The sequence below is a fragment of the Rhynchophorus ferrugineus genome, unplaced genomic scaffold (genome assembly GCF_030347505.1).
Source record: "Rhynchophorus ferrugineus isolate W39M unplaced genomic scaffold, kcgeb_rfMv2 rfM7, whole genome shotgun sequence".
NCBI classification, from domain to species: domain Eukaryota; kingdom Metazoa; phylum Arthropoda; class Insecta; order Coleoptera; family Curculionidae; genus Rhynchophorus; species Rhynchophorus ferrugineus.
This window is the reverse complement of record NW_027472586.1, coordinates 9156099-9169231: the sequence shown is the minus strand read 5'-3', so window position 1 is coordinate 9169231 and position 13133 is coordinate 9156099. Positions and strand designations below refer to the sequence as shown.

The following is a 13133-nucleotide window of genomic DNA, read 5'->3' as shown; positions in this document are numbered from 1 at the left end:
ACATCAACAACTACTATGTTAAGATAATTTTAAAAGCTTGCGGAATGATAATTACTAAAAATGTAATTAGTTATCTAAAACTGTTTACTAGGGTTATGTAATCATTCTTCTTTGGTTATTAAAAAACATAATGTGTAAGCCAGTACATTTGATAAGAATATATAAGAAATGACTTCTGACTATGTTGCAGTAGTACATGGAAACTGCTAGATGAAAAATATAAAATCACAAGGAAAGAACACGGACGTACAAGGTATCTTCAGAGCTCATAGGTGATGAAATATAAACCAAATGATAATGAAATATGTAAATATATGAATATAAACAACTGAATATATCCATGCTGTTACTTCAATATTGAATTATACCATATTTGATATCAGTTTGGTTTTGTTTCTTTCATTTTGATTCTTTCAATACCTCAGTTAAGATATTTTATTTATATTATTTTGAATTATTTATCGAAAAAAAATATTTAAGTAACATAATAAGAATCCATTGATACACGTTTGATTTTATTTTTCTCTAAGTTTTTCGACTATAAATTCCAATAATGGTCCTAAAATATTGGTGATTGCATTGGTGAAGCAATAATGTTAACTAAACTTACTTATGAAAGAAATACAGTCGTGTACACAATCAGTGTGCCATACATAACGAAACTAAATTAGAATGTTATTCATTTTATTTAAGTGCGCTTTCACCGAACTGATCAGTCATATGCATTTTCTTCGCTTACTGGTACTTTAACTTGCTGGATATATTCCAAACTTCGGCTTAATTCAGTAGTAACAGGTTCTTTATTAATAGGCCATAGCCAACAGATGGGGTAGATTCCATATTATTAAGTGGTTATTTTGCAATGCTTATATTTCAACAGTATTGGTAATCGTTGGTTTTCCGTTGTGTAACGAAAATATTATTGTAATAAATCATAATACCGAGAATAGGACTGCGAATGGGTTATATTTAACGTTAACGAATATAAAAATGACACAAATATATAAAAATATGATCAGAGGTTATCTGAACGCTTGCTGGTTTGATAAAACGATTCTCATCTTTTGTGACACCACGTTAAATTATCAAAAGTTGTTGACGACCGGCTGTCATATCGACTATTTTTCGAAATATATCCACGCGCGTTTTTATCCATATTTATTCGGATTCAAAGTTCTCCAATTCTCTTTTATTTCATCTAGAGAATGAGAACTGATGATTTTTAGTAGTTGTTTTTGTTCTGAAAAGAGAAAGAAGTCAGCTGGAGCCTTATCATGTCAATACGGGGATATTCGATGGTATATGTTGAGGTTTTGGCTAGAAATTCGTTCCCGATGCCTAATCTTGTGGGATGATCCGTTGTCGCCATACAAAAACCAACTTCTTCCTTAAATGTTGTTTGGTTTTACTTCCATAAATGTTGTCTTTTACCTTCAAACTTAAAATATGATTCCTTTAGTTTAGCCATCTTAATTTCAGTGTACTCATTTATATATGTTAGGTTGTAAAATGTTGTGAAAATGATGTTGTGTGCAGCACATAATCATTTAAGTTTAATCATCATCAAGAATACGATGATATGAAGTACTGAGTGTTCGTTCGACTATGAATAAAAGGAGTAACGACGTCACCACCAAAGGTCGGGAAAATTGTGATGATATCATCGTTTGTTGTTCGAAAATCATTAGGAAAATTAATAACGTAATGTTTATTTCTAATTCATGAACTTTCGCCATTGACAAAATTTAAATTCTGATCGTTCAACTATTGCGTATGATAATTGCATTCGGTATTGTGTAGCCCTTTTCTTTTACGGACTACTATTACGGGGTTTGATCAAGAACTGTATATATACATTTGTTTTAACAGTTTATTCTTCTCTAGTATGTGTTCTTGTGAGTGAGTATGTAGAATAATCAGTGGAATTGTTTATTTGAGTGAGATTAGGCGGTAAAAATGGATGGAGTACATTTCTAGAATGTTTTTTACAAAATATTAGCCAGTACTACGAGGTTTGATGAATAAATACTTACATTTGTTTCAACGGTTTCTTTATTTGAATGGTTCCAGCATGTCTTCTTGTGAGTGGAGACTGTAAACATAAACATTTCGAGGTTGTTTCTTTTACAAAAAAATAGCTAGTATTATGGGGTCCGATCAAGAACTGTTTACATACATTTGTTTTAAAAGCTCATTGTTCTCTAGTATGCCTTCTTGTGGGGGAGTGTATAGAAGAATTAATGGAAAACACTAAGAGGATAATTTATACAAGAAATTATCAACACTTTCATGTATAAAAGTTATAAAACGTAGACCAGTATTACCGGATTTGATCAACAAGTGTTTACTTGCATTTATTTCAACAGATTCTTCCTTTGAATGAGAGTGAGAGTGTTCATTTGAGTGAGAAGGGGCGGTAGAAATGGATGGAGTACATTTCTAGGATGTTTTTTTACATAATATTAGCCAGTACTACGAGGTTTGATGAATAAATGTTTACTTACATTTGTTTCAACGGTTTCTTTATTTGAATGGTTCCAGCATGTCTTCTTGTGAGTGGAGACTGTAAACATGGATGGAGAATATTTCGAGGATGTTCCTTTTACAAAAAATAGCTAGTATTATGGGGTCCGATCAAGAACTGTTTACATACATTTGATTTAACAGCTCATTGTTCTCTAGTATGCCTTCTTGTGGGGGAGTGTATAGAAGAATTAATGGAAAACACTTAAGAGGATAATTTATACAAGAAATTATCAACACTTTCATGTATAAAAGTTATAAAACGTAGACCAGTATTACCGGATTTGTTCAACAAGTGTTTACTTGCATTTATTTCAACGGATTCTTCCTTTGAATGAGAGTGAGAGTGTTCATTTGAGTGAGAGGGGGCGGTAAAAATGGATGGAGTACATTTCTAGGATGTTTTTTTACAAAATATTAGCCAGTGTTACGAGGTTTGGTCAGTAAATGTTTATATAAATTTGTTTAACAGTGTCTTTCATGCAAATGTATCCTTCTTGTCACTCCATAAATCCTTACTCTAGGAATCTACGGGATGTTTCTCAAAGCATATTTCCTAATTGTGATAGTTTATGTCTAGGAACCGTTGAGCATCTTCAATCCAGCTTTTGTGACCTTACAACTTCAGCTGCGATAGTTTTATCTGAACTACACCAAGAATGCTTCGAATAACAGTAGAACGATTGTCAAACCTACATCAACCTGTCTTCTTTTTATTATAGTTAATTTGATTTTGGTTCATTGAACGACTTAAACAGAAGTGACAAGACTGGATAGAGATAAAAGTTTCTAATCCTTTTTTGATATAAACGAAAACCTTGATTCTAAACACTGAATTCATCACATCCTATAACTAGATTTAAAACAAACGGGTTTTTTCGAACAATCAAAGCTGCATCGGTCATGGTGTATGGCAAAAATACTCTTTTACAATTAATTTTGTTTTATTTATAATATTTTTCCATTGGACACGTTTTATGATAGAATATATATGTATATACGATATTTTAAAAAATATCGATATATCGATTTCTGTATTTTACAAAAGATTAACGATATATCAAAATTATTCGATATATATTATATATCGATATATTTTTAAGAAAAACAAAAAGTATCAATATCCTCTAAACATTTTAAAAGTAGTGATATTTTATATAAAAATCTAATTTTTTGAATAAATGCTACCATAAAAATATTTGCCAAAACTATAGATATATTGATATTTTTTCGACATTCCTAATTGATAGTTGTGAACTGCATTTTTTTATCACCAAAATTGACTTCTGGATTGATGTGTTTGACCTGAAAGTTAATCCTGCTCACAGAAAATATTAAAGTCTCCATAATTAACTGTCACAAATGTGTATTTACATGGTGAAATCAGCATAGCTTCTTTCGACGTCATATGTTTAATAGGCAATCGAATACAAAATATACATACTTGTCGCGAATGATGAAGTGCAATAAATTAATGCAAGTAGAAACAGAGTTGTTTTTGCCAGTATTCAATCTGAATAATCACTATGTATAGATTATAACAGACTCTTTATCTCGTATAGATTAAAACTACTGTGTTACATTAACCATGTGTTGAAAATCGTTCATGACTAATTCATAGCTATTCAGTCCGTATAATGTTAATGTTTTAATTTAGTTAATGATTTAATCTTATGTCACTACCATATTTTGTTATAAACGCAGTTTTGGAGAAGTTGAAATGATGAGTTGGATTTATACAAAGTAATATTGTCAGAAATTATGTTGTTTTGAATGCAGGTTTGTGTTTGTTCTCAGTTCGTAAGGTTGTAGTTCTTGTAAATAGTTTGGGGTGTATACTACCCTAGTATGGAGAAGGATCACCATTTAAAATAAAATATCATTACTTCAATTGTTATAAAACATAATTATTATCCATATTATTTTAAACTGCTTTTACATTTTTGTCTTTAAGTACATGTTTCCTCATGAAAGATGAAATCCTTTGATTGTTCAATTGTTTTGAACTGTTCCTTAATTTTTTACTTAAATTTCTCCAATTCAACAACGGATTAGTTAAGTTATAGCAAATCGTGTTAGGATATTCATTAAAATTTGAAGTAAACCTCAAACTCAATCAATCTAAATGACTTGACATTAATTTTCACTTTTCAGGTATGACCATAGTTTCCTTAATTATGAAATTCTTAGATTTCTGATTTTTATCACGAAAAAAATTTTGCTGACACCATAACAAATGGTAAACTTCTGGAGGTCCTAGTTATATGGTAGATAACAATTTCCAGGCAATATCTCTTAAATTTTGCTAGTTTTTTTTTAATTGCCTGCCTGTTTCAATCACATTAGTTACCGATATTAATAGGAATTAATGGTTTTGGTCAGGTTCGAGCAACTCGTGACACTTTGGTATCAATAAGCGTTTTTCAATTATTTGCGAAACTTTCCCACCCTTTGGCTATGAGCTTTCCCGCTCATTATTGTCGTACGTAATCATTCGTTTCAAAAAAAAGCTCGATTTAGTTTCATTTCGGCATCGATCCACAGAAGGAAACTCGTTATAATATATTTTCCTCCGTTAATTCATGTGAAACTCAAATATCAAGCTTCTTTTACTAACAAAAACTTCTTATATTAATGACTTATGTTCAGTTTCAGGCTATTTTTCAAGGGTTTCATAGATTTGGTCAACTATTTGCCGTTCAACAAACCAAAAAAGAGGAAAACAATGCTGTCCGTTGATAACTTAAGTACATATCACCACTCCATGCAATTGCAATATGAGCTTACACTGAATTGTTAAAGTGCAGTAACATCAGTGAGCAATCAGTGAAACTACATTCATATCTAGTATTTTTATATATTTTACGAATATCTAGAACGTGTTATTGACTTGTGATATTTGACTTTTACCTTTCAAACGCGATATAACATGACATCACTGAATAATTATTACTAAAAATATATTACTTTAACGCAATCTATTGCCAAAAACCGAAATTACTTCTTCCTCGACCTTACACATTAATTATTACCAATATATTTATAGTTTTATTGATACATAAATACTTCGTTAAATGTTTGTGTATGACAGCGTGTTTCCATATCATTGTATTTGATGGAGTCCCACCAGAAAACGCCATTACCATCAAACAATGAACGAATACCGATAAGTCAATTTACATTCTCTCTATAACCCGTACGGAAATCGATAAATGACCGCAAAAAGGCAGGTAATACGAAAACAAACAGGATCATTAAATACATTAAATAAAGAAAAAAAGGACATAAATCAAAGCAACGGACGAACAAATGGGTATTGTGTGGGGCGCGGTGATGTCAGCTTTATTTCGTACGGGAAGCACCACACATCGACGAAATTGTGCAAATTTGCTTTTAGCCGGACGCACTGGAGCTTTGCGAGCTTTTCCTGCTGATGATTTTTGGGTCCCATTTTAATATTAAACAAAACAGTTAACAATTGCCGTATATGTTAGCAAATTACATCCGTAACGCTTATGCCATGATCTAAAATAATAGAAAAAATCATTATTATTCGGCAATAATAAATTGTAACGAAATAAACGAAGATATATTGTGATATTAGAAGTTTTATTCAAAATTTATTTATGAAATCCAAATGGAAACAAAAAAACGTAAAGTTTACGCCTATCAATTGTCAAAGATCCTGAAGTTCCTACATACTATATGTAAAAGAATCCTCGGACAATAAGGGATAAGCCTAAGATTTCCATGGATCTAACATTTGTCATGAATGACATGAAAGAAAAAATGACTCATTGGAAGTATTATAGTAATATTTTATCATATCTTTCTTAAAGTACAAGTTTAACATTTCAAACTTAATAGACATTTGACGAATGTACTCCCATTGGTTTTCCCTGGTTCTTACTTTTAATATAAGACACAGACTTCAGATATAATTTTACTATATTAACTCAAATAGTTTTTGTCTTTTCAACCCCTGGGTTATTGTTGAGAAGTTATAGTACTTCAACATTTTATGCATTTTTAATTTCTTTGTTGTCTCTTTCTAATATACCTATTTCTAATATATCATGAGGTGTTAACCATGCTGCAATGAATAACTTTGTTTTACACATAGTTGCGCACTGTAGATCGATACTGGCTTCAATATGTTTTCATATAACAACAATTTATTTCATATAATTGAGATTGTCATCCAAGCAACTGTCATAATCTTTTGGGGCTCATATAGAGTTCTGCTAGTTGCTCACATGCTCTTTTTAACTTGATCTTTTGGCATCCAGTGTCATGCCAAATTATTCTGCTGTGTTCTCATACAGAATTACTCTCAACTAGTCTGTTAAATCCATAAAACAATAACTGTGAGTAGGGAAGAACATTGAAATACTATACAAGAGAAAGAAAATACTATTTTATCGGGATATTGAAATTTTTCATGTAAAGTAGATATAATATTAGAGCAAGAACATCCAAAAAAATCTTACCCATAATAGATGTAACATTCTAGGAAAGTTCGTCTGGTCGGTCGGTCAGAATGTGTAGCTCACAAAGTGTGAATGTGAATGTACACTACGATTTTGTGTAAGGAATTTGCAAGAGTGCTAAAAACACTGAAATACTTGTTTATTGCGATATTAAATAATACATGTGGTCGACGGGATAATTGATAGGATATTAGGTTGAGCTAAATGAACTACGGTAGCGCTGTGGAAGTGGTACTGTTACAATGAGTAGAAAAAATAAAAGAGAGCGAGAAGTCGTATGGTACCTAATCCACCAGCGTTGCTATCCTTTGAACTTGCTGTAGGTGAATGCATGGTGGCATACAGGGTCGTGGCGGTCGCTACATCATCCTGAAGAAATATTTGAGAGGTATAGAAAAACATTTAAATATGCAGCAGGTAAAAATTACAGAGAGAAATGTTAAAACTGGATAGTTTGGGTCTAGTTTGAACGTATCGATTCAATCATAGCAACATTTGACCGAAAATATTGTGAATGTCACGGAAACCGAACTATTATGGGACATTGGATGGGATTCAACGTTGTACGTCAAATACCATCAAACGCGCCAAGCATTATGCAATATCAAATTCTTGAAAATAACTCGCATAGAATAAATGACACTTGTTGCGTTCAGATAACAATAGTCAGGCGTTTATTTTAAGAAATCTATTTATCCGTGTCACGGTAGCCGTGATACTAAACATATAATGTTAGAAAACAATTGAAGATCCTTGTATAACTAATATGGAACGTATGATATCATGGCTACTATATAAAAACTAATTAATATGTATTCTGGTATGAGAATATAGCGACTCGGTGTAATTATAATGCATAATAGTGAACAGTAACGAAAGTTGGACTGTTTAATACGACTCACGTAATGTTTGTGAGGTCTCGACAGAAAAATAAAAGAAAAATTTTGTTAATTCTCCATGGGTGTATTGATTTACAGACGTTTTCATATTTATAATGTCAATAATAGCCACTAACATATTTTTTTTGTTTCAGATGAACAGGAGAGGGTTCAGAAGAAAACTTTTGTAAATTGGATTAATTCTTGTTTAGCAAAGGTAAGAATTATTTAATAGGGTTACCAGCAGCTATATGTCTGCTGAAATACTTCAGAAATTAATATGAAAGTTAATCAAAACACCTTAGAAGTCTTGTTATGTTAATTAAATATATACAGTAGGATATCAGAAATTTGCTACCATTTTTATTACGCGCCATCTTGGTTATGTGACGTTTAGCTCAGTTTCGTTTTAACCATTGTGTTGTGTAGACGTTCAAATTTTATTATGGATAATACGCCACAAGAGCGAGCAGAAATAGTGACAATATTTATTGAAAATAATCGTTCCATTATTGCCACTCTGTGGAAATTACGTCAAAAATATCCTAATCGTCCCGTGCCTCACAAAATCGCAATTTATCGTTTATATGCGAATTTTCGACAGTACGGTACGACAGCAGCCAAGCTTCGTTCAGGAAGACAACGGACATCTCGTAACGCAGAAAATGTGGCTCTGGTGTGCGATAGTGCTGCAGAGTCTCCAGAAACATCGTGCAGAAATGTATAACTCGGAGCCGTGGTTCTCTGGGCCAAATGTGTTAGTACTAAAGCTAGCTGAAGTAATAGGACAATGGCACGCCAGACTAAAGACATTTGACAGGCAGAGTCTCAGTGATAATTCGAAAAACTTTTCGTTTTCTTGGCGTAAAATTCAAATACCGCTAGAAAAATTGCTTGAAATAAATAAAAACGATAAAACTGGAATTAACTAATGATAATAAATACTAGCCGATGACTGGTGACCTAATTCTTGTATCTATCGATAACAGCGCGAAGGAAAATAAACATTTCAATTCAGTTCTCGTTCCTACTCCATCCCCTATTAACCGCATTATCGTCGGTATCACCCCGTATCAAACGCAAGACCATCATCCGTGGTGGAAATGTAGGACGGACGATAAACAGCCAACGACTTATGACATTTGGAAGGTAAATCACGGTATCGTTGATACGGAAACGACTGTACCTAGCTCGAACAGGGCAAATGCCATCGGGCCATTGAGTTATATGGCTGTCATGAGGCAGGGTAAAGCTTCGTGTCGAGCAGACGGGGGCTGAGGTGGTTAGATCGATTAACCCCGCTTACTACTGTCAATTAAAAGATATTAACAAAATTGACACCAGCAGAGATAGTTAAATGCGAACGTTGGGAACTATCGAATGAAAATAGACGATAATCAAAAAGTGGTCCAGTGAAAATAGTAATTACTATTACAGTCGAATGCACGTTTCGATTGTTTCCATTCCTGAGTGACATAGGATGGAATGTAATGAGATTTTTAATGTTAACGTTGGTAAAACCCACAGTCAGTATTTGGATCCATTTTAAAGGGTTTAGTCTAACGACTTTAATATTAGATATTATTTCATCGGATGTTTTAAAGAATACATAAAAAAGAAGTGAAAACATTAAACATCCAAGAAGTTATAGGCTGATGAAAAAGGGGGTGCGAAAAAGATGTTGCCACCTTGTCAATGAACTAATGTAATCTTTCTAGTGATCTGAAGTGCTTGCTATGGGACAAAGTAAGAAAAAAGAAAAGAAATGTTTTTCACCAAACTACTTACTTAATTATATGTGTAATGGCTAGACATAAACTAATTCCTGACTGGTTGAATCATTCGGTTGGAGTCATATTCTTCGATTTTCAAGCATCGAAATATTTCTGAGATGGTGAGGTACTCCATATCAACATGATTATTTTCCTTGAGATTATAGTCAAGTGGTTTTTAAACGACTTTAGGGTATGTTATAGGGCTCGGTGATTGGAGGTAAGAAGAAATGAAACAGTGCTTGTTTACATGATGTGATCGTTATTTATTGGTGTAATATAAAATGTGGAAAATACGAATAGAAAAAAAAGGGCTGGCAGCGGTGTTACCTGAAGACGAGGCTTGGGCAGTCGATGGTGGCACGTCTGAACTCAACGATGGTCAGACACTGAATGATCGAAAGTACCCTTCAATTATCTCCCAGATTCTCTCGGGGTTGCCATTTATTCGTTATCCTGTACCAGTTGGCGCTGCTGGCACCCCATCCGTGTTCTACACCTGGTATTATATTTCTGGGAATTTTGTAGACATTTACTCCACGATGTAAAATTCGAAATGCCTCAAGGTCGCTACACAACTATTTCTATTTCTATTTTTCCGACCCAATCTACAAGTTCTATTTTTCAAAACTCAAATCCTGTAAATCTCTCAAAAATTAATTCGCAATCCTAGTATCATTTTAATAAATGAACATGCTATTAAAGTCTTTTTGAATGAAAATTCTATTGAATTGTAAAATTTATATCGTTACTTAAGACAGTAAAATGAAAATGCTCTACTTAGACTAACACTGGCGTACGACAGTTGTAGGGTAGGACTAAAATTTGACCAAACAAACTTTAATGTTAAAAATTATTTCTCCGGAAAGTAACTTAGGTTTTACTGCGTTAACGATATATCTTTCTGTTTGAATTCGCCAGACATAGAATCTGATAACGGATATTGTAGTATTACACATTATAATATGCATGAGTCCCATCAGCATATAGTTAACATTCATGTTATACATGTCATACGTTGTAAAAATCCTGTAAAATATGTATAGAAGCGTTTGTATTAAGTAGTGTGGGTTTCATGGTAATTTGATGGTCCAATAAGAGAGATACCTAATATATTCTGTAAAAGATGAAAGATTTTCATTGAGGTGCAAACAAGCATATTCCAAACAGTAATAAAATATAACAGAAACATTTAAAAGTGCTTCTGCAATTAATGAATGGCTTTAAACCCCACATAAGAACGTCGGTACTTCTAAAGAAACTCTCTAGGTACCTTGGAATGAACAAATATCTGATTTTTATTTGCATCATTAACACGCTCTCCTCCACATTCCGCTTACCTTAACATTATTCCTTTTCTCATGTTATTTTATCCATATCTTCAACAAATCATGTATTAGTTCCTCATTCCCTCTTCCTTTTTCTTGCCAATTTTTTGTTTCCACGTCGTGATGGTGATATACGAGAGTAGTTTGACGGTCAACAGACAACCCCGAAGTTTCCATAAAATAATATATAATTCTCCATAAAATCTAATGAATGATGTTTATGCCAGAATATTTCGATATGCATATTATGTTCCATCAAGACAGTGCATGGGTGCAGTAGCCACCATGACAACAATCCATAAATGGGACTACGAAGAGCTACCCCATCTAGCCTATTTCTCATATATAACCCCCTACGACCTTTTCCTATTTCGAAGCCTGAAGAAATGGCTGGAGGTAAAAGATTTAGGTCGACTGAAGTGGTGCGCCAACTAGAACACGATAACGAATAGCTGGCAACTCCGAGACGTTTATCTGGGAGATTATTCAGTAACTGATCATCGTTTGGTTTAGTACGTGCCACCATCGACTGTCCAAGTCTCGTCTCCAGGTAACACCGCTGCCATCCATTTTATCTATTTTGTATTTTCGATATTTTTATATTACATCAATAAATAACGGTCACATAATGTAAATAACACTGTTTCATTTCGTCTTACCTGAGCCATATCATTTACCTAAAAAGGGCATTGAGCAAATCTATTATTTAAATGGCATAAAAAATGTATTGGGTTAAAAGGGCTAAAAATATCCTCTAGCTTGATGCTTAAACCTTTATTATTGATATTTCGTCGTCTGACAATATAGACACTATGGATGTTTTAAACCAAAAGGACAATATCCCTAAATTAACTTAATTTTTATTAATTAGTTAATAATATTAACCTAAAGTTAATTCCTAACCATAACTCTCGTGAACAACAACACGTGGCTGTGGAATCTGTCAAGTTAGTTAGGAATAAATGCGCATGAGAAGTTCTTGCCAATCAACTCTGAGATCCTTTTACTATCGTCTCTTATATAATATCATTAAAACATAATAATTTATTATTATATCATCATATATTTGAAAATCATCAACTAAAGTATATTAGCTAATCAAACATCTACTTTATTTCTCGATTTCTACCGTTATATAACCTCCATCAATGTTATTGATGTCATCTCGACAATTAATCAGATTCATTCGGCTGTCCCCAACACACGGTCTATACATCAAAACAATATTGTTGCACAACCGTTTATAGCCCACTAATATAGAAATCAAAATAAGCTTCGTCGGACATTTGCGACATTTATGTATGTTATCAGTTAACTGACGGTCTAAAAATACGACAATATTTAACGATGTATTAAACAATCTTCGGAGCGAGAGCCGTTATTGCAATCTAGAATGATTATGATCGTTTAAATCATTCGTAGAAGTGTAAAATTGTGTTCATTTATTAATTAACTTTTTATTAGTTCAAATTATACGACTGTGAATTAATTTTTAGGGCCATAAATACCCAAATAAGCCATAAACATGGCTTGTAATTCAAAAATTAGGACGATTTTGTTATTTTAGTTGCTTTCAAATATTTTGATTAGGTCTACCTATTGGTTAAAATGCGAAGTATCAATGGAAAATATTAATTAATTCCAAGCATTCAATAAGTGTCAATCAAATCCCATCATGGTTGACTACAAAAAGGCTTGTAGCGACCTTGAGGCATGTCAAATTTTACATCATGGAATAACGGTCTACAAAATACCCAGAAATATAATCCCAGATGTTGAACACGGGCGGTGTGCTAGCAGCGCCAATTAGAACCCGACAACGAATAATAGCCGGCGACCCCGAGACGTTTATCTGGGATGTTTTTGAAGGGTATTTCGGCCATTCAGTGCTCAACCCTCGTTTGGTTTAGACGTGCCACCATCGACTGCCCAAGCCTCGTCACCAGGTAACTCCGCTGCCATCCGTTTTATCATTTGTATTTTTCACATTTTTTATATATTGCCAATAAATAACGGTCACATAATATAAACACCACTGTTTCATTTCGTTTTACCTCCATTCACCGAGCCACATCATTTACCCTAAAGGCTGTTTTACTCAAATACTGGTACACCAAATAGTTCGATGGGCTATATTTCTAC

General features: G+C 33.1%; 1 protein-coding gene across 5 annotated transcripts in view; it reads left to right on the top strand.

The window, feature by feature from the left end:
- Msp300 (Muscle-specific protein 300 kDa) overlaps nt 1-13133 on the top strand; it is a 232527-nt gene that overhangs the window by 90418 nt on the left and 128976 nt on the right. For all 5 annotated transcript variants that reach the window (XM_076409219.1, XM_076409220.1, XM_076409217.1 and 2 more), the window contains one exon: nt 8047-8108. In XM_076409219.1, the coding sequence (XP_076265334.1) occupies nt 8047-8108 (62 nt within the window). The remainder of the gene's footprint in view (nt 1-8046; nt 8109-13133) is intronic.